The 21551-nt window shown below is 42.3% G+C and overlaps 2 protein-coding genes across 4 annotated transcripts; both read left to right on the top strand.

Annotated features, from left to right (window-relative positions):
- Positions 1-519: 519 nt before the first annotated feature.
- Positions 520-6798, top strand: LOC146555737 (uncharacterized). 3 transcript variants are annotated; one of them, XM_085252503.1, is made up of 7 exons: positions 520-945; positions 1624-1823; positions 2021-2113; positions 2214-2303; positions 2440-2550; positions 4006-4129; positions 4287-6798. In XM_085252503.1, exons 1-7 carry the CDS (start codon positions 921-923, stop codon positions 5975-5977), a joined length of 2334 nt encoding a protein of 777 aa, XP_085108629.1. In that variant the 5' UTR covers positions 520-920; the 3' UTR covers positions 5978-6798. The 3 variants fall into 3 exon arrangements, with proteins under 3 accessions (XP_085108629.1, XP_085108628.1, XP_085108630.1); XM_085252502.1 differs by having other exon boundaries at positions 521-945; positions 2211-2303; XM_085252504.1 differs by having other exon boundaries at positions 914-1041; positions 2211-2303.
- Positions 6799-8424: 1626 nt separating this feature from the next.
- Positions 8425-19879, top strand: LOC146555736 (uncharacterized). Its single transcript, XM_085252413.1, has 12 exons — positions 8425-8870; positions 9631-9828; positions 9910-10287; positions 10498-10848; positions 10934-11308; positions 11859-12061; positions 12581-12682; positions 16475-16567; positions 16980-17090; positions 17336-17459; positions 17671-17916; positions 18004-19879. Exons 1-12 carry the CDS (start codon positions 8426-8428, stop codon positions 18849-18851), a joined length of 3474 nt encoding a protein of 1157 aa, XP_085108539.1. The 5' UTR covers position 8425; the 3' UTR covers positions 18852-19879.
- The last annotated feature ends 1672 nt before the right edge of the window (positions 19880-21551 follow it).

Here is a 21551-nt window from a genome sequence, read left to right as displayed (position 1 = left end):
ATGACAGTCATCAGTGGCATTACCCAGGCATTTGTGACATTACCCAGGCATTTTGTACTCACCACTGGCCAATCTTGGGCCAATTTTGGTGAACCTGTGTGAACTATAGCCTGTTTCCTGTCCTTAGCTGACAGGATTGGTACCTGGTGGGGTCTGCTGCTGTTGCCCATCTGCTTCAAGGTTCAAATTGTGCAAAAGCAAAGATTGCTGCTGACTGGTTATTTTCTCTCATTTTCTGCACCATTTTCTATAAACCTTAGAGATGTTTGTGGGGAAATCCCAACAGATCAGCAGTTTCTGTACTCAGAACAACCTGTCTGGTAGCAAAAACCATGCAAAAGTTACTTATATTACGTTGCTTTGTTGACTCTCAATATAATGCTTGGTTTATATTGCCTGATTAGATATTTGGGTTAACAGGCAGTTGAACAGGTGCACCTACTAAAGGGGCAAGTGAGTGTATATGAGCAGCTAGTTGTTTTTTGTTTTTTTGGGGGGGGGTTGTTTTGTTTCTCTTTTGTCCCAGTCAAAAACAAAAAGATTTCCAACTGAATATTTATACACAGCCTGTTCCTAATGCTGGTTTACACTGCACTGGATTCATTATATGAAGCTCGCCTCCTTGTCAATTGACTCACTATTGTAATAATTTAAAGAAACTTTTCATAGTTTTTCTTCCTCCTCCTGAACAATGAAGATTTTGGTGCTTTTATATTGTTTAGGAACATCCGCCGGATGTACCCGGACTTTTGTTTTGGAAAGCCGCTGCTAAGCGGTCGCCATTATTCTTCCTGGCTTGACGCTCAAGCTAAAGACGGTTTATTACTTTAAAAACGTTACATTTCGATTTAAACTGTTACAGTCTGTCTGGTGCTGTCGGTTGACCGTCTCTTGAAGTGGTGACGCATCCTGAGCACAGTATGGAAAAACGCTCTCATACTACAAGTAAGTTGCTAAGCTAACGCTTGTAAGCTATCTGTCGCTATCCGCCACCGAGACAGGCGGTGAGAAAAGAAGATGCAACGCCATCCATCTGTTGCAGTAAGCAGACACTTTCCTCTAAACCTATAGCCACCCTGAATGCAGTTACATCTCTCAGGATATTTTTGAGCGCTGTTTGACAAGTAGGTACATGGCTAACTAGCTCAGGAGGCTAAAGCTTTTAAATTAAAACATCCATCCTCCGGATGCACTCGTTTGTCTTTGTATATTATCGTTTACGCTAACTCCCACGAACAACGGTAAGATGAGCCCAACATCTACTTGAAGTTTGAATCCAGGTCTGCAGAAAATTGGCGCTCATTCTCTACACTATTGCACACGCACACGCAGGCGTGCACTTTTTCAGACCCTCTGCGGCTTCTCTGCAGCCTTCAAAAGCCTCCCGCTTGCGCTACAGCGCCCCCTACAGGCAGCAATGGCACAACCCCACAAATGGCACAACGTCTGAAGTTTTTCTATGACCAAAACTCGCCAATTTGCTATCACTGACACAGGGCGGATTTGTGCTAAGTTTGTGGGTGTGGATGCCGGAGATGACTTTTTTTTTTTTTAAATATTGGCCTCATAACAGCACAGTAAGAGCCACATTGTGCAACGTAATGTTTTCAAACTCGTTTTCAGGTGCCCTTCCCTTGGCCTCCCTTCGCCTTATGGCATCTCCTCTGCAGCTGACGTATTCGTACATCTGGCAGGTCGTACGGCAGAAAAACGTTAAGCAGTATGGGAAAGTGGAGGAGTTTGTGACCATGGTGGTACAGACTGTTCCTGACCTCATGAGTTTCAAACAGACTGCCCAGCTGATCTTGGGGCTGAGAGCAAGGGTGAGCTGTTTGTGTGTCTGCATCAAATGCTAGTTGATGATTATGAAGCTGAGAGTAATCCATAAATTGTATGAGTCTAGATTAGTGATTTTTTATTTATTTATTTTTTACAAGCCTCCTTTACACTAGAATTGGTGGTGGTGGCGGGGGGCAGTTAATACAATCTGTATGGTGACTAATGTGCTCTTGTGCTGCAGATCATTTTGGATTTGCTTCGTAAAGACGGTCCACCGGATTCTAAGGCGATACAGACTCTTATAAATAAATTAAAGGTCTCCACATTATCAGGGGTAGGTGTGCAAAAAACTATTCTGCTTGAAAGTTTCATTTGCAATTTTTTTTAAATGCGTGGATTAAATCTGAGTTTAAGTGTTTCCTCTGCTGCAGAAGGATGCAGAAGTGGAGAAATCGCAAACAAATTTCATGGTACTGGTCCAGAATCTGCTTAAAAACCCTACTGAGAGGAAGCGCTTCTTCAGGGTAAACATGCTAATGTGGTATTATACAGGCACTGGTTGTAACCCTTGTATTTCCTCTTTTGTTGTCAGTATAGTGTTTAGAGATATGCCATTTACTGTTTACAACATGGTTAAACATTTTTTTTTTCCCTCAATAGGAAGTGTTCCCTGTTCAGTATGGCACAAAGTTTGACACAGCACTGCAGACTCTGATTGCAGGCTTAGTGTGCAAGCTGGAGCAACTTCTTCCTATGCCCAATTTGTCCCAGGTATGCCTTTGTGATACATTTATGACATTTATCCCAGGGCTCTCACAGCAGGGTGGGCTACTTTTTAGAGATCCGACATGTCTTTTCTCAGGATCTAAATTCAGTTGCAAAACATGCTGTTGCAGACTTTCAGAGTGTTTATCCGGTTCCGTAATTGGCCACAACTAAAGCAGAATATAATTCTTATTCATCTTAACACTCATTAAAGTGTCCAGACACGCTAGGGTGTCTGCTGTACGTCTCTACGCCATGGATAATGGAGCACCTAATTATTTTTTATCATAAATGTAGGTCAGAGTTAGAAAATTAATTGTCTGTCTGTTTGACACTGATAACAGAAATTTTAAAGTCTCTATTTAAAGGTTTTTATTTGTCTAATGTGAAAATGTAGACAAATGTAGACTCAAATCCCTGGAAGGGCTGTGTCAAAAAGGGCATCCGGTATAAAAATCTGTGCCAAATCAAATATGTGCATTAGAGCAGGGCGATATGACCAAAAATATTTATCACGATATACATTTGAAAATTTGCGATAACGATATAATTGACACTAGACAAAATACTTTACAACTCCACAACTTTATTAGTGGAAAAAACCCCATCAATGTATTTTCACTTAAACAAGCAGCTGTTTTTTATGTGCATTAAAGTTATATAAAAATGTAACAGTGCAAATTCCTCGCTGACAGTTTAACCAAAAGGCATTTCCAGTGGAAATTGGCCGACATATCCTCAGCATAACCATGTATAACATCCACAAAACTTAAAAAGAGGTGATAAACACAAAATACGGTAATATTGTGTTGAAGCACAGTACGTATCACTCCGCGAGGCACCTGCCTACGCTCCGACAATCCATCAAGCGGTGCGGGTTCGTAGCTTAGCAAAGTCGTACTAAAACATTTGACAGATTTTCGAGCGCCATGTACGACATAAAATCGTTTCAAGGTCAGTAAACACAACCAGAATTCATACATAAGGCACACGGGATTATAAGGGGCACTGTCGATTTTAAGAAAAAATCAAAGGATGTATTTTAAGTGTGTCGTATTTTCCAAAAAACACGGTAATAACGACGGCCCGCTAGCATGCGCTACCAAAAATAGTGCTTTGTTGTGTATCTGACGGACGAAAGCCAAACCAGTTCTACACCATTGAAGTTGCAGCATTTTTACAAACCAATTCTGGTTCATCCGTTTCATTTAACGATCCGCTTTCGCTTTTCACATTCTACGTCGCCGCCATTTGCGTATGCAAACCTAGTGTGCATGCGTGTTTTACCCATATTCTATCGCGATATTTCATTTTCCTATCGTTGCCCAAAATTACACCGATATTATCGTGAACGGTATGATATAGCCTAGCCCTAATGTGCATCCATCCACTGTGCCGAGTCTTTTCTTATAAGGAAGCAACTGAAAGAAGCATTAATTAATTTTAATGCCTGAACTTCAGCTTGGTGCCATGATTTCAACGGAGCCCAGTGTTCTGGAGGCATGTGGAGGCTTTATCCCTGATCCAGTGGATCTGAAGACACTCCTTCTACACCAGCAGGCCAAAGGACTCCTTGGTGTTAAAGGTATACTTTAGGCTGTGTAAAGATTGAAAGTTTTTGTTTTTTTAATTTTTATTCCTTTTTTTATCAAAATATAACAACAGATATATGGGTGTCTAAGCTTGTTGGTATTATAACTCGTTCAGTTCAATTTAAAAAATGTGCACTTCTTTTTGTGCAGCCACTATCTCGTCTTCAGTGGGCGACTGTGTCCTCTCTTCACTTGCCTTCCGGCCCAAACCTGTTGATCCACCACCAGAATCTCCAAAAACAGTAGAGGTCACAGCTAAAGAAACAAACCAAACTTCCGTCAGTGACACCGAAGACGTGGCTGTAATTTCAGATGACCCTGACAGCCCAGCAGTCAACATTTACAGTCCTCCGCGCAGGGGGCGGTATGATTTTAAAACACTTTATAGCTCTGCATCAAAGGAAAGGAGTGTCACAACAGCAGCTCAAAAGGAGAATTTGGTGCAGAAAGAGAGTTCTGCACAAGAACAGCCTGCTCCAACTCCGCAGAGCAAAGAGAATAATGCACCCCAACCGCCACCATCAGAAGCAGAGAAACCAGCACCACAGCCACTGCCTTTGAAATCAATCCCTTTCAGGGTAGTTACGGTGCCGTGCAAAACTGCTCCCACTTTACCAAATGCAGATGGTGCGGGAACAAAAGATGGCCAGAAGCCCCAGACTCAGCGTGTCACTTTGCATCAGTGGGTGTCACAGATAGCCTCCAACTCTCTGTCACTCCCTGCCCTGCCACCTCTTCCTCCACCCAGGCTGAGTGCTGGAGATGACGCAAGGCCAAGCATAAGAAGAAAAAAGCAATTTAGGCCTCTGGGCGACAGGTTTACTTGCAGTGTGTGTGATAAGAGCTTCCCCTATCAGTCCAAGCTGATGGACCACGAACGAATTCATACAGGAGAGAAGCCTTTCCACTGCTCAGCATGCAACAAAAGTTTCCGAACACAGGCTTTCCTAAACAACCACCTCAAGACCCACAACGCATCTCGTCCTTACGCTTGTGGGCAGTGCGGGAAGTGTTTCACAAAACTCCAGAGCCTGACGAAGCACATTCTCGCCCACAGTGGGCAAAAGCCATTTTTTTGTAACATCTGCAACAAGGGTTTCACGCAGTCCACCTACTTCAAAAGACACATGGAGTGCCACACAAGCCAGATGACGTTTCCTTGCAAGCACTGCAATAAAGTTTTTCCTACGGCTTTCAAGCTGTCGAACCACGAGCGCTGGCACACCAGAGATCGCCCTCACATGTGTGAGCGCTGCGGGAAGAGATTCCTCGTCCCCAGCCTGCTGAAGAGACACATGGGCTACCACATTGGCGACCGCCAGTATCTCTGTTCCCAGTGTGGAAAGACCTTTGTCTATTTGTCTGACCTGAAGAGACACCAGCAGGACCATGTCCCCAAAGCAAAGATCCCATGTCCTGTCTGCCAAAAGAAATTCTCCAGCAAGTACTGCCTGAGGGTTCACCTGAGGATCCACACCAGAGAAAGACCCTACCGGTGCACTATATGTGAAAAGACCTTCACTCAGGTTGGCAATCTAAAGGTCCACATCAGGCTGCACACCAATGAGCGGCCCTTCAGCTGCGATGTGTGCGGGAAGACTTACAAGCTGGCATCCCACCTGAACGTCCACAAAAGGACACATACATGCAAGAAGCCCTGGACGTGCGACACATGCGGGAAGGGATTCTCTGTCCCCGGACTTCTGAAGAAACACGAACAGCTGCACACGAGAGAAGCCAACCCTGATTTCTCCAGTAAGCGGAGGCACAGGGGTAAGCAAAAGAAGCTCTCCCTCAAGAGGAAGTTTGATGAGGAAGAGGAGGTCAGCGATGATTATTAACTGAAGAAACGCTGACATTTCAATAAAAGTGTTTTAATGTTGAGGCACTGAGTCATTAAAGTGATGTTAGGAATCATTGACTCTACAGACCAGAGTTATAGCGTGCTATAATCAGTGCCTGACTAGTTGGAGCATCTTAATGAAGAATCCACTGTTTATGTTCTTAAAATAAGGCAATGTGACAAATTAACTTTAGGTGATGAAGTTAGCCAAAATGTCACATTATCTGGAAATTAAGGTAGCCAAGAGCATTTCTGATTGTGAATTAAAATGTTGTTAATCATTTTATGTAGAAAAAAAAGTCATGTTCATTGATAAAAATGTTTTCCCAGCATCATGCTATTGAAGAGGCTATCTAAATATAGCAAACACTTAAGAGATGAGTATCATATAAACAAAAGTATTTCAGCGCATGTGACTGTAGATAAACTGCTGTGTAATAAAATGCTGTAGTGTTGCCACGAAACATTTTAACTTGTCCTATTCTTGTGGAAATTTTAGTAATTAAAACTACTTCCACCACATGCTTTTTTTTTTTTTTAAATGAAACATGAACTGTAAGCCTTTCAAATAGTTTTAGTGATATAATTCATGTATTTGTGATTTAAAACTGATAGTTGTTTTGTGTGTGTGTGTTCACGTAATATCAAGAAACAGACGACCTTTATTTCATCTGTGCACAACCATTTAACCTTATGCAAATATGTGATGAGGTTGTTCTGTGAATTCCATTTTTGTTTATGTAACCCCCAAAGAAATATACTTACTCTCAGTATTTTTTGTGATGTTTTTCAGTAAAATAAATATTTGTGGCAAACATCTCTCACTGGTGTATTTTGTTAAACTTTAATTCACGACAACAATATGCCCACCGTACTGTCTTCTGAATGTCCTGAATTTAGATAGCTTTAGTATGTAAACAACATGCTTTAAAAAAAACCAAAATAACTATAATAAAGAAAAATGCCTCTATTAGTGTATCTGAATATACAGGCAGAAGATTTATTATAGTTCTTACTAGTAGTGTTGAACTACTATACTAAGTGTATATTTTTTTAATTAGTTTCAGTATTGTTTTATATTCTTAGTGTAATATACTATATATAGTTCAGACTGTGTCTGAAGTCTTTTTTTGCTTTTTTTTTATTATTATATTACCAAGTATGTTTGCATATGTTTCAATAAATTGCTGCAACTGTTTCCCATTCATGTTAAAATGTTTTAAACCTAGTTTTATGTGACTGTATAGTAAGCCTCCTATTAAAGACAGTGGTCCAGGAACAGCTAGCTCGCTTTCTTGTAACCATTTGTACGACAGCACGGTAAAACCGCTTACAGGTCCTCCTATTTTATTTATTTATATATATCGCCGGAACCATAACTAAAGAAACCGTCGGATTTTAAGTGTGCCACTTCCAACCGAAAAATGATGCCGCTTGCTCTTTTTTAACTTCATGGAAACGCCCTGTCGCGGTGCCGTCCAGTGTTGCCAATTCCTCAGTAAGGGAAATCACTATTGGCTGTCCTAAAAGTCGCTAGAAGTCGCTAAATGACGTCATCGTCATCTAATTAGCATAATTGGTCATGCTAATATAATTGGTCATGCTAATGTATTGTAACCTACCCTGTTGGAGAGAGAAATAATATCGTGGAAGAGACATAAAGTCAGTAAAAAAACGTCTTAAATGCATTTATAATTTATTTAGAACTACAAATTAAATTTATTTTAGCAATTATTGTTTTTTTTTAATGTAACAATTCCAACCCTGCTCCTTTTCCGGGCTTGGACCGGCAAAAGTGACCCGAAATAGGCACTCTGGTGGCGTTACCTTGTGTGTGTGTGTGTTTATAAGTAGTTATAAACCTTGTGGTCCACAAAACAACATAATAGTAAAAGAAGAACTGACTGCATTACAGTCAGTGCGGGAGCAGCGGCTTCGCTCATGCGCGATTCATTTGCAGTTTGGACGCATAGGTGTGAACATCTCCTGCCCTGATAGCCGCTGGGGGAGGACTATCCTTGGCCTGTGAGCTTTGGCACGGGCGAGGTGCCCACCGCAGCAGCACCCGCTGCTTATTGAGAGTAAGAGCGATATGCGCTTTCACGCCAAAAAGTCGTCATAAATAAGTCTCCAATAACACCAGAAAAAGTCGCCAGATTTGTCGCTAGTCGCTTTTTAGAAAAAAGGTCGCTAAATATAGCGACAAAGTCGCTAAGTTGGCAACACTGGTCTCAGTTCAGTCCATAACTACGGGGCGGTTTCCGTCACCAATGTGGCACCTAACCGCGCATTTCCACTGGCCCAGGATGGCACGCCTCTGGTCCGCTATGAGCCAAACCGTAATCAACCACTATCTCCGCCCTCAGCCGAGCCGTATCTAGGCAACGCTCCACTTCACTGGCTCCAATGAGGTGACGTCATTTAGGCGACAGGAGGAAGGAGCGCCATGTTGAAAAAAAAAAGTGAAAACATTCCAGCTTCTCTTAGTTGCTCTGGATTTCTGAACTGCAAGAAAGGAGAGATCATGGAGCCGCTGGTGCACTGGTCTCATGAAGAGACCCAAGCGCTTATCGGTGTGTGGTCAGAGGAGAAAATCCAGCGTGACCTGGAGGAATCCTTCAGAAACGAGACCGTTTACAGGGAGATGTCAGGCAGGTTGGCTGCTCTGGGAATAAGCCGCTCTGCTAAACAGTGCAGAGCCAAGATAAAGAAACTTAAACAGGAATACAGAAACACGAGGAGACACGGTGAAAGGAGTGAGGCAGTCACAAAGACCTTCAGGTGGTATGATGCTATGGACACTATCATGGGTGACAAGAGTGCCCGGACACAGAGCAGAGAGCGGCCGTCTTCTGTGGTACTGGAAGTCATGGTTCCTGATGTGGAAGCAAGTAAGTTGGAGAGAAATAAATTAAATACAGATGCAAAGTACAGCAAATACTAACAGCAGTTAGATTTTATATGGATTCTTGCTTCTCTTCTCTATTTTACTGTCTGTTTAGTTTGTTTTTGTATGTTATATTGTATTTTAGTATACTGAGCTGTTGAACTTGATGCAAGCTGTTTTGTTATAGTTTCTGTTTAATGTTTTTGCTGCTCATTACTGTGCAAAAGGCTTGAGTCACTCCTCACCTCTTAATTTTTTTTAAAAAGTGGTCTTTAGCAACAGTTTTCCAGGTTTTCTGAACTTTTTCTCTGGGCACTGGCTGCTTTTTCACTTATTTTGAATCCAGACCTGACCATATTCAGAGGAAAAGTTTTTTTCTTCATTTAATTTCCAAAAGAAGGCTTGCGTAAGAGAGTAAAAGGTGTGTTGAGGAATAAAGATGGTCATATCAAATATTGACTTTCAAGCACCTTAGAACTGTACAAACTCTGTTATGCCTTATATGGGGTGCCTGTAGCTCATGAGGTAGAGCTACTACTCTTTCTAATGATCAATCCTCAGTCTGCATGCCAAATGTCTTTGGAGTAACCCCAAGTTGCTCTCCGATGCATCCATCGGACTATGAATGTGCGTGAATTTGAGAGAGAAGGCACTTACATAGAAAAACAAAGAAACTGAGGGTGGCTCAAGACTTTTGGACAGTACTGAATAACACATTAACTTCCCAGTTTTGCCAATTTTAATTAGTTATTTGTCTCTTTAAGGTCCACCCGCTGTAACAGACACTCCAGAAAGCTGTACGACATCCACCCATTCACTGCAACTCACTCTGCCCAGACCAAAAGCTTGTCCTGCAGGGATTCCACAAGTATCTTCTTTCTATTCTGTTCAGCTTCATGAATTTGATGGTCCTTCTACAAGCAATCCAGTCACCTCCACTGCTGTACAAACGTCAATCAAAGGCAAGTAGTTATCAAGCCAAACATATTTACAAGTAAGGCTGCTTTACGGCTTGAATAAATAATTTTCTGTTACTTTCACAGACACCCCCTTGTGTTGTTGGTCGAGTAAAGAGGTCCAAGCATTGCTGACGCTTTGGGCAAACCCCGAGGTTCAACGGGAGCTTCTCCTCAACGTGAGAAATAATAAAGTTTACACTTGTCTCAGTTCCAAACTGGCCTTGCTCGGTTTTAACAAAGCACCAAAGAAATGCAGGGAGAAGATCAAAAAGCTAAAGCAGGAGTACAAGAGGATCAAGAACGGCCAATACAGGGGTGGAAGCAGCAGTGTGTGGTTTGCCATTATGGATGAAGTCCTCAGTTCCCAGGCTCTCACAGCAAAGCGTTCACAGACAGTGCAGAATTCCTCTACAGTGCACTCCCTAGCTGTACAGGCCGTTGCCCTGGATGTGGATACAGATGGTAAGTTGGAAATAAACTACTATGAAATAACTCCTACCATTAAGAGTAGTTATTGACCTAACTGTGTCCTCATAACTGTGGTTTTGACAAGTTATCTCTCAAATTGATTACTTTTAATTCTATAATAAATAATATTTTTGTGTTTCTTAGGTAAACATAAGTCATAATTCATGCACTTTTTTTTATTCTTAAATTTCTGTGCATTTTCAGATGAAACGCTGTGGTTGCCTGATGAAGTCCAAGTGCTGGTGACACTTTGGGCACAACCAAACATTCAGAAACAGCTTCTCACCGCAGCGAGCGATCAGGTTTTCACGTACCTCAGCAGTGAGCTATCACTGGTGGGGTTTAACAAGACACCACGTCAGTGCAGCGTCAAAGTGAATGAGCTTAAAGAGGAGTACAAAAAAATTAAGCACATGGAGCTATATGGAGTTGTTAAAGGCGACTGGTTTGCTATTTTGGATAGTGTTTTTGACGCTGATGGAGCAACTTTGAAAGAGGTGAATTTATGCGTTGTGCAGAAAAAGCCTAAATCAACAGAACATGAGCACGTGGATGGTAAGTTGTTTAAAACGTAATAATAAATAGTTTTGTGCAGAAAAAAATTTGCTGATCTGTTGCTATATTCTTTTTTTGATTCCAGCAGATAAATTGCGGGCTGTTTGGACACCAGACGAAGTCAGAGTTCTGCTCAGTCGATGGGCAGAGGAAAGCATCCAGGAGCAGCTTCGATCAAATCCGAGAAACGAGAGAGCCTTTGCTCAGCTGAGCTCCGAGCTCGCCACTCAGGGTTTTGATAAGACCACGAGTCAATGCAGGTCGAAAATAGCACTCCTGACACAAAAGTACAGAAGGATCAAGGCACAGGAAGACCCGGAAAAGCAAAAAAGCAGATGGTTTGCCATCATGGATAAAGTCCTCAGTCGCAGCAAGACAGAGACTGAAACTAAACCAGTCAGAGATTCACAGCGTGCATCTCTGCAGACATCACAGCAGAGCCTACCTGACACAGCGGAGGGTAAAATGAGCTCCTGTTTATTCACTTTACAGTGGCAGCTGCAGTAAACATGATGGGATGTGGGTCTCTGTGTGGAAGGGATTAGCGCAGCCAAGATGACTAAATTTGCTGTAGCTTTCAGTAAAGTGAGTTACAGTACGATCAAATATTTGTGTTATTTTTACAATTAATTGTTTACGGATTAAATGACCTTCCACAACTGAAGACACCTCTTAAGCAAGATCAGCTCCACCTAAACTATGCAGGATCCATGAATAGAAACTCAACGCTGCATTCCTGCAAAGCATTCACCCTGTGAATTCCAAACAACCTTGTTGTAACACGGTAATAATTAAAAACAAGCCAGGGAGCAAATCTCAAAGCCCCCCCCCTGCTTTCATACACATCAACTAACCTTTTCTCAATCCACTAACTCCGCTTTCACTTCCTGCAATTTAAAACATGCTCTTTTTAGACTTTACAGACACAAAATAATAGCTTGATAATTAAATATGCCAATTTCGTTTGTTTGTTAATTTAGATTTTTCAGTCTTTCTTATTCTCTCTGCAGGTTGCCGTTTGTCCGTCTCCTCGTTGTGCCTCCTCGTTCCAACTCTGCGACTGATGTGCGCCTTTGCCTGGCAGGTGGTTCAGTGTTGTAATGTGGCGCAGTACAGAAAGGTGGAGGAGCTGGTGAAGTTAGTGACGGAGGTGGCTCCAGAGCTGCTGACAACCAGAGAGAGAGTGCAACTCCTACTCAGACTGAGAGCCAGGGTGAGAGGCCCACATTAGAGTATATTTTATGAATATTCAACAACAAACTAAGGGGAAAAATACTTAATTAGTGTAGATCAAGGGCAGCACGGTGGCACGGTGGTTAGCACTGTTGCCGCACAGCAAGAAGGTCCTGAGTTCAATTCCACCATCAGGCCGGGGTCTTTCTGTGTGGAGTTTGCATGTTCTCCCCGTGTTTGCGTGGGTTCTCTCCGGGTACTCCGGCTTCCTCCCACCGTCCAAAGACATGCAGCTTGTGGGGATAGGTTAATTGATTAATCCAAATTGTCACTAGGTGTGAATGTGCGAGTGAATGTGAGTGTGAATGGTTGTCTGTCCCTATGTGTTAGCCCTGCAACAGACTGGCGACCTGTCCAGGGTGTACCCCGCCTTTCGCCCTATGACAGCTGGGATAGGCTCCAGCACCCCCCGCGACCCTGAAAAGGATAAGCGGAAGCGAATGGATGGATGGATGGATAGTGTAGATCATTAATTAGCATTTGAAAATGTCTCTTTCAGCTTGTGCTGGAGTTGTGTCTCAACGAGAACACGACTGACCTGCTGAATATCCAGCCCCACCTGAATGTCATCCGAGACCTCACCTTAAGCTGTGAACAGGAGGTAGGTTTCTCGGGTACAGTTTCACTCTGTATACATTTTCCACTGATGATGCCATAGCCCTGACACTACACACTGCCCTGTCACACCTGGAGAAGAGAGACACGTATGTGAGGATGCTGTTTGTAGATTACAGCTCAGCATTCAATACCATCGTTCCCTCGAAGCTGGACAGGAAACTGCAGGATCTAGGACTGAGCAGCTCCCTCTGCAGCTGGATCCTTAGCTTCCTGTCTGACAGACGCCAGGTGGTCAGACTGGGCAGCATCACCTCATCCCCCATCACACTGAACACTGGTGCTCCACAGGGGTGTGTACTGAGCCCTCTCCTGTACTCACTCTACACCTACGACTGCACAGCCACTAACAGCTCCAACATCATTGTGAAGTTTGCGGACGACACTACAGTGATGGGTCTTATCACCAACGGTGATGAGACGGCTTACAGGGAGGAGGTCAGCGCCCTGACCCACTGGTGTCAAGACAACCATCTCACCCGCAACGTCGCAAAGACAAAGGAGTTGATAGTGGACTTCCGGAGGTGCAGAGAAGTACACACCCCCATCACCATCAACGGCGCTGCTGTGGAGAGAGTGAGCAGCTTCCGGTTCCTTGGAGTACACCTGGCTGAGGATCTTACGTGGTCAGTACACACAAACAAAACAGTGAAGAAGGCCCAGCAGCGCCTCTTCTTTCTCAGGAGACTGAAAAGATTCGGCATGAGCCCCCGCATCCTCAGGACCTTCTATCACTGTGCCATTGAGAGCATCCTCACTGGATGCATCACCACCTGGTATGGCAACAGCACCGCCTACAACTGCAAAGCTCTCCAGCGAGTAGTGCGGTGCTCTGAACGGATAATTGGAGGTGAGCTTCCCTCCCTCCAAGACATCTACAGGAAGCGCTGCCTGAGGAAAGCGGGGAGGATCATCAAGGACTCCAGTCACCCCAGCCATAAACTGTTCAGACTGCTTCCATCAGGAAGGAGGTTCTGCAGCATCCGGTCCCGTACCAGCAGACTGAGAGACAGCTTTTTCCATCAGGCCATCAGACTGCTGAACACGTCATAGACACCTCAGCTTCACTACTGGAACTTCAACATTATGCACTCCACACTGTATATAAATGCCACTTGTTTTGCACATATTCAACTCTGTATATTTTATATATTTTATTATTATTATTATTATTTTATTTTATTTTTTTACTATTTAATTTGTAAAAATGTGTATACACACACACACACACACACGTAGGAAAATATTTAGTCAAGTCAAGTCAAGTCACCTTTATTTGTCAATTCTGCCACATGTACAGGACATACACAGAATAGAAATTGCGTTACTCTCAAACCCTAGTGATTAGAAAAATGCAAATAAAATAATTAAAAAGTAAAAATTTAAATAAATACAATACAATTTTACGTATAACAAAAAAAAGCTATGCAATATACAATATACAATATTCAAGTAAGAGGGCATAGTGGTGCAAAATAGGCAAATAGTGCAATGGAGATTTAGTAGTGTACGGTAAGAGATAGTGTAACAGCAAAGTCTTATGAGGTAATGGCAGTCCAATGCTCCACAAAGTGACTGGAGCAGGCCAGTGAGTGCGTCAGAGAGTGAGTGTGTGTGTGTGTGTGACAGAGTTCAGTGAGACCGTGGTGGAGAAGAGGGGAGAGGGGGGCAGAATCGGGAGGGAGTTTAGCTTCCTGACAGCCTGATGGATGAAGCTGTCCTTCAGTCTGCTGGTCCTGCCCTGGAGACTCCGCAGTCTCCTCCCTGACGGCAGCAGCTTGAAGAAGCTTTGCATTGGGTGCGTGGGATCAGCCGCTATGCAAAGGGCTTTTTTAGTGAGACGGGTGCTGTAAATGTCCTGGAGGGAGGGGAGAGAGACACCAATGATCCTCTCTGCAGCTCTCACTATGCGTTGGAGGGTTCTATGGCAGGACGCATTGCAGGCTCCAAACCACACAGTGATGCAGCTCGACAGGATGCTCTCGATGGTGCCTCTGTAGAAAGTGTACATGATGGGGGCTGGAGCTCCTGCTCTTCTTAGTTTGCGGAGAAAGAAGAGACGCTGCTGTGATTTCTTGGCCAGTGCTGTGGTGTTGTACGTCCAGGAGAGGTCCTCTGTGATGTGCACACCCAAGAACTTGGTGCTGCTCACTCTCTCCACAGACGCTCCGTCAATGGTCAGAGGAGCATGTTGGGTGTGCATTCTCCTGAAGTCCACAACAATCTCCTTCGTCTTCTCCACATTCAGAGAGAGATTGTTGTCAGCACACCACGTGGCCAGGCGTCTCACCTCACTTCTGTAGTCGGTCTCATCCCTGTTGCTAATGAGACCCACCACCGTTGTGTCGTCCGCAAACTTGATGAAGAGGTTGGAGCTGTGTGATGGAGTGCAGTCATGGGTCAGCAGAGTGAAGAGGAGGGGGCTCAGCACACATCCCTGCGGGGCCCCCGTGTTTAAAATGATGGTGCTGGATGTATTACTGCCGACCCGTACTGCTTGAGGTCTTCCGGTGAGGAAATCCAACAGCCAGTTGCACAGTGAGGTGTTGAGCCCCAGCTGGACCAGTTTTTGAGTGAGCTGTTGGGGGATTATAGTGTTGAATGCTGAACTGAAGTCTATGAACAGCATTCGAACATATGAATCTTTTTTGTCCAGGTGTGTGAGGTGTGTGAGTGCTGAGTGGAGTGCAGTGGAGATGCAGTGGAGATGTATACACATTTAGTATACACATCCAGAAATGCATACACTATTATATATTGTACATATATTTATTAGTTTCAGGTTGGCCATTCTTGTATTTTGCTCGTTTGTGTTGTTGTGTTTGCACATCTCTGTTGCTTGTGGGGCTCGCACACAAGAATTTCACTCGCATGTGCTGTGCCAGTGTGCCTGCACATGTGATGTGACAATAAAAAGTGATTTGATTTGATTTGATTTTATGTTCTTTCAGACTTTTAAAAACGTCTTTACCAAAGAATTTAGCACAAATGATGAAATTAGGTTGGCTTCCAGCTCTTTTCTGAAAGCCTTGAGCTTTTAGTAACTTTGAGCAACATGTTTTTTAAATCAGAAACAATCGTGTTTCTCAACTGACCTTAGTGAAATATGAAAATAAGCAAACAACAAAGAAGTAGTCGCATTAGTTATTTCGATTTCCCATTTTGCAAGCACAGTGGTCATTAAATGGATGCCCCGTTGTTATCAAATGGTAAATTAACATGTGTATAACATGCATTCATTCAGTCTTTGCACCCCTATTTTGCACCTTTGCTCTTTGCCTGCTCAAATTAAGTAACATTCCTTCCTTAACCCCCTTGAACATTTAAAAAGTAGGGCTAGTCTATACTTCGCCTGAGACACTGAACATGCCTTTCCGATTTAAGATCAGCGTTGGTCCCATGTTTGTTCAGTTATGCTGAGCTTCTTTGATTTTTTTCCCTGCTTTTTTCATAGCATATTTATTACTGATGTTTCACTGAGCTTTTGAGCTTTGAATAAACTCTTTTGATGTTTGTTTGTTTTTTAAAATCCTAGTTTACTTTCACATATTCAAATTGAAAACTCTGTTTATTTAATATTTCTGTACAAATTAAAAGTAGCCTCCAAATGTTTAATCCTGAGACTGTGGGCTGTGTCCTTCAGCTATAATACACATTGACCAGATCTCAGCACATTTCTCACACTCCATTATCAATTATCAAATGATTACAATTTTTTATGTTTAAAGAACCCAGCATATACATGTTAAACATGTTTGTCTTTGACACCATTTGACAGGATGCCACCGAGTTGGAAAATTCAAAGTCCAACTTTGTGGAGGTTGTTCATGCCATACTGGAGGACCCAGAGGAGAGACAGAGGTTTTATAAGGTGAGACGCACAGTAACACAGTTATCATAATTGAAAAATATGTAATGAGTGAACTTTATTTGAGAAGAAAGAGCTCAACTATTTTTTCCATTTCAGTTTTTGCAACAAGTTCATGTTTCAGTTTGTTAGTTCAATTCTTTCCACTTTACCATCTCAGACTTTCATGAAAAACATCCAGGACAAAGATACACGTCTTAATAGGAATTACACAAAGATTTCCAGTCCTTGCTATCATTATGGAAGAATGATGTTTTTTTAACTAGAAAACTAGATTATCTTGATTAACTGGATTATCCAGACATTTTGCAAAATTCCTGTGAAGAAGGGTTTATCCACTGGACAAATCTGAGTTGGAGAGTTGTTTCAAATTTGGTAAAGTGAGATGAAATGACCTTTTTCCCATTTGTTCTAGGAGGTCTTCTCCATATACTATGGCAAACAGTATGATGTCACATTGCAAGCTTTGGTGTGGAAATTCATCTCCAGGCTGGATAATCTCTTACCAATCCCTGATATTAGACAGGTAAGGTTTAAATGTGTGGTCTTTCATATCAATACACACACACTGTAGTGCTCCATGACCTTAAGCAAACTACTGAATACAAATTGATCAGCGATGTGTCAGCATGCTTTATTCTGTTGATTGTGCACCGCATTCTCTCTTTTTTTTTTTTATTAATTAATTAATTAATTTTTTTATTTTATTTTCACTTACTGAATACGGGACAGCACCGCATTCTCATGAAGTGTTTTGCAAACCTTTCACAGACTGCACAGTGGCTCAGCTCCGCTCCCTCTGTCACAGAAGAATGTGCACGGCTTATTCTGGAACCTGATCAGCTGAAGGCGCTACTGAACTTCCATCAGCAACAGTCAGGAAACGGAAGCAAATGTGAATAGGTTACTACCCTGGTTAAAATATGATCAGCTGACTGGGCTTGCTAAACTGTTGATAAGTAAATAAGCTTCAAAATTAACTCAAGTTTTAAATTTTCAGCCTGGAAATAAAACTATTCAGAAGTTAAATCTATTGGAATACAACAAAACTTGTATTAGGAAGGCTGCACATCAGTATTTAATGTGAGTTTTTCTGTCTCTCATAGGCTGTTCTCAGGCTGACGAGAATATGTTTTTGCCAAAGCTGTTGTTTAATCCCAAAGGAAACTTCCAGCATGTTTCAGCACAACTGGATGAGCTTTCAAGCAGCAAAGATGAAAGACAGTCTGATTACAGCGAGGCTGAAGAGCCAGCTGATTGCAAAGCACCTGTGAAGGGCTGTGAGAAAGAAATTAAAGGCCTAAAGTTAAAACATGAACAAAGCGATGGCATGGCATCTTCATACTGCTCAGGTATGCAAGCACTGACGCCTTTGAGAATAACTGTTTTCCATTGAATTTCCACATTCTTATGAGTCCTCATTATCTTCCCATTTTCAGATTTAAATTGTGCACCTTTGCAGCTGCAGACCTGCTCTCTGTGTCCCTACTCTGACAGCCATGTGTCAGGACTTCTCAGGCACATCAGAGAAGAGCATCTGATCCAGGAATCTAATCCCATCACAGATCCTGGGAAAGACTGCGTCTTTCAGAGAGTCAAAGATCAAACGTTCACTCCTAAGATGAGGAGGATAACGGACACTTGTGAGTATTGCGGGAAGGTCTTTAAGGATGTATCAGCCCTAACCAGCCACATTAAAACACACACTCTTCCATTCCACTGTGACAAGTGTGACAAGAAGTACTCCTCCAAGTGGTCGCTGACAGTGCACCGTCGGATTCACACAGGCGAGACTCCATATCTGTGTTCGTACTGTGGTCAAGGCTTTAGGTCTTCAAATATCCTTGCTCTGCACGTCCGTATACACACTGGAGACCGCCGATACAAATGTCCCATATGCGGAAAAACATCAATCCAGCATCTGTCGAGACACATGCGCATGCACCGAGGGGAAAAGAACTATCTGTGTACCGAGTGCGGGAAGGCTTTTCTGTCCTCTGGGGAGCTGAGGCTTCACATGAGGTTTCACACAGGCGAGCGGCCGTACACGTGCAAACACTGCGGGAAAGGCTTCATCGCAAAGTGCCTGCTGACTGTTCACACCCGCCAGCACACGGGGGAGAGTCCTTATAGGTGCTCGCTGTGTCCGAAGTCCTTCCGCACTTTGAGAGCACAGAAAAGACACCTGGTGATACACTCAAGCAAAAAGTCTTTCCAGTGTTTGAAGTGTGGTAAAATATTCCGGCAAGAGGAAACTTTCAAAACACATGCTGAGACTCACAAATGATTTAAAGGGGACCTATTATGCTACCACTTATTTTCTGTCCAAATTTTCAAGTTGTGAGGTCAGCGTTCAAACAGACAAAGAAGCCAAAACCTCAGGCTTTAGACTGCTATAAATGCTTGGCTTGCACCAATGGGTTTTTTTTCCCTCTCTTGGATCTTTATGATGTCATTTAGAGCAAACCCACAAGGGGCAAACAGTCAGAGGAGCCAACAGAGAGCTAACAGTGACTAAACTAAGAGGCTGCACAGAGATATATAACGTATATTTTCAACTACAAGTCATTCAAAGCTGCTCTAACAGTATCTATGATAAAAAATATGGAGCTTAAAATGAGCATAATAGGTCTCCTTTAAAAAAATGGCAGTGTAAAATATTTTAGTTTCAGCAGTTGAGTTTAAAAGTTCTCATTCACTTATATAACTCCACTATTGCTTAAAGAACCAGCTTAATTGTTGGAAACGATGTAACTCTGTGTTTCTTTCGGCTACTTCTGTAATACAGAGGGCACATTTTGTGTCTCCTCCTGGTCTCAAACTGGGGAGCTGTTGGGTTTTAGGCAAATGTTTTTGAAAACTATGTAAAGCTAATATTCCATAAACAGTCCAGTTAGCACACAGGTAACTTTAAAAGTTTGTGTGAGCTACAAACTGAAGTTATTTGTTAATGAAAAGTAGCTGTTGCTACTTTGAGTAAAAATCAAATAACAAAAGTTTAAATCTCAATTTTATTTGGGTTCATAAGTGTATAGTTATCAGAAGGTAAGTTCAGCCAAATTATAAGAACAAAATCTCTAAATAGTCAACTATCTAATATCTAAATCAAGATTCTCCACAGATGTTCTTGATCTCTGGTTCAACGTCTGATCCGCTGCTTCTCTTTGTCTCATCAACATGTTTTCAAAGGAAAACAAGACACAAAGAAATTCACAATGCACAACCAAATGTCGTTCTGAAACATTAATCTGTATAATAAAAACATTAATAAATTTTAGCAGTTTGAAAAATGTGAAACATATGTGACTCTTAGGTCTCCAAATGATTTATTTCAGAGGCCTGTTTTCCACTTGTGCTTATTTCCTGCCATGAAAATTGCATCACAACAATTTTCCCTTTCTTTAGTGCTTTTAAGAGGATCAATGAGACACTGAGACACCAGGACTGGTGCTGTGTAGTTTATGTTGTAGTCGGTATGAGGATTCGTTTTCAGAAAGCTCTTCTCATACAGCCACTCAGTGAGCTGTGATATTAGTAAAATAGTTCCAGTGTTGATGAGCATAATTCAAAAAGGAACTGTTTTGCTTACAGATTTATAAGACTGTTTATTTTTATTTACCTGTGTGGTCTTTAGAAAATGTTGAGCAGGGTGTGAAATTTGGTGTGAAATTGACACCTGACAGCACCTGGCACCTCCTACGCATTCTGCTTATTTCCAGAAACTGGGCTACACGACCATTACATAAAGACAGACACACAAATACATGTCATATTTAACATAACCATGGTAAGTGTAGTTTGTATGATCAATGTTGTTTACGCAAGAACTCAAACCAAAAAGCAACCATATATTTAATATTTCTTGATATAATTTCAAGTAGATGGGCGTTAAATGCAGTATAAATAATTAATAGGTACACCTTTACTGCTTCCACAGGAATTAAGAGGGTAAGTAGCAGCCAGGTGCTGTTAATTGATTAACTGATCACCAGGAGGTTTGAAACCAGAAGTGTTGGTCTCCCAGACTGCTAAACATCAAGTTTACCTTTGACCTCCAGCTATCACTGGCTGATGGAAATAACACTTTGACCCACTAGATGATATTCAGTCAATAAACCAACAGCCTATCTGCTCTGCCTTTGATAAAGGATTGCGGGATACCACATGAAAGTGTCTTGCAATGGAGAGAAGTGCACTGCCCACTTTTATCAGCTAATGCTGAACAAAAGAGTGACTGAGAAGAGCTCAGCATGGTAAGAGGGTGGGAAATTATAAAATCCTTTTATCTTTGGAATATTGGCAGAGATATTTAAAGTCAATAAAAATAAGTTTGTTTTGCCTCCGTCTCTAATAGAGACATTTTGTCCTGCTTTGAGAGGGAGAGGATCGTCTGGGCCGACATTCTGCGACTCTTGAATTATGCCTGCATTTGCTCCTCAGTTTTGTCCCCCTGTTTTCACTTACTAAAACAAGAGAAACCCCGAGTTTATAGGCAAGGTGAGCTTGCTGAGAAGCAAGATGCCATGGGAGATTGGGTTGCTCAGCTTCTGGGGCCTTCTCATTGCTAAGATGAGGAATGACTGTCTGATTTAGCTAAGCCAACATACACTGTCCACGCAAATATAAGAACTCTTAATCAGCCAGCTTATTGCACAGAAGAAATTGCAGTCACACTATAGACCCAAGATATTTGCTTCTTTTTTTTGTACCTAAATGTACCCAAAAGGCAGGAATTCAAGTTTCCAATTTCAAAGTCCAAGACTCATATAATGACTGGGAAAGTTGCAATACCAAAGCTCTCTCAACACTGTTTCCATCCTGTAGACCACACAGTATTCACCCCTCACTGCCGCTGACCTCAACCTCTTACTTCCAAGCTGCCACAGAGGGCGATCAGCGGAGAACCGCTCACCACTTGTCTGACCCCGAGACCTCATAAGATGGAAACCCCCCTCTAGACAGAATCTTACAGAACAAACCACACTGA

Source organism: Mchenga conophoros, linkage group LG17 (genome assembly GCF_057382185.1).
Source record: "Mchenga conophoros isolate Kocher_MC1m ecotype Shallow Benthic linkage group LG17, M_conophoros_male_GT1.1, whole genome shotgun sequence".
Lineage (NCBI taxonomy): Eukaryota > Metazoa > Chordata > Actinopteri > Cichliformes > Cichlidae > Mchenga > Mchenga conophoros.
Note: the sequence above shows the minus strand (reverse complement) of the source record. Positions and strands in the feature narration are given on the sequence as shown.

Excerpts from the sequence above, each read along its gene's own strand:
- LOC146555737 (XM_085252502.1), top strand. The coding sequence starts at position 921 with ATGGAAAAACGCTCTCATACTACAA. Across the intron at positions 2,114-2,210 it reads AGGTCTCCACATTATCAGGG|AAGGATGCAGAAGTGGAGAA; the intron begins GTAGGTGTGCAA and ends CCTCTGCTGCAG. Across the intron at positions 2,551-4,005 it reads CTATGCCCAATTTGTCCCAG|CTTGGTGCCATGATTTCAAC; the intron begins GTATGCCTTTGT and ends CCTGAACTTCAG.
- LOC146555736 (XM_085252413.1), top strand. The coding sequence starts at position 8,426 with ATGTTGAAAAAAAAAAGTGAAAACATTCCAGCTTCTCTTAGTTGCTCT. Across the intron at positions 10,849-10,933 it reads AGAACATGAGCACGTGGATG|CAGATAAATTGCGGGCTGTT; the intron begins GTAAGTTGTTTA and ends TTTTGATTCCAG. Across the intron at positions 11,309-11,858 it reads CCTACCTGACACAGCGGAGG|GTTGCCGTTTGTCCGTCTCC; the intron begins GTAAAATGAGCT and ends TTCTCTCTGCAG.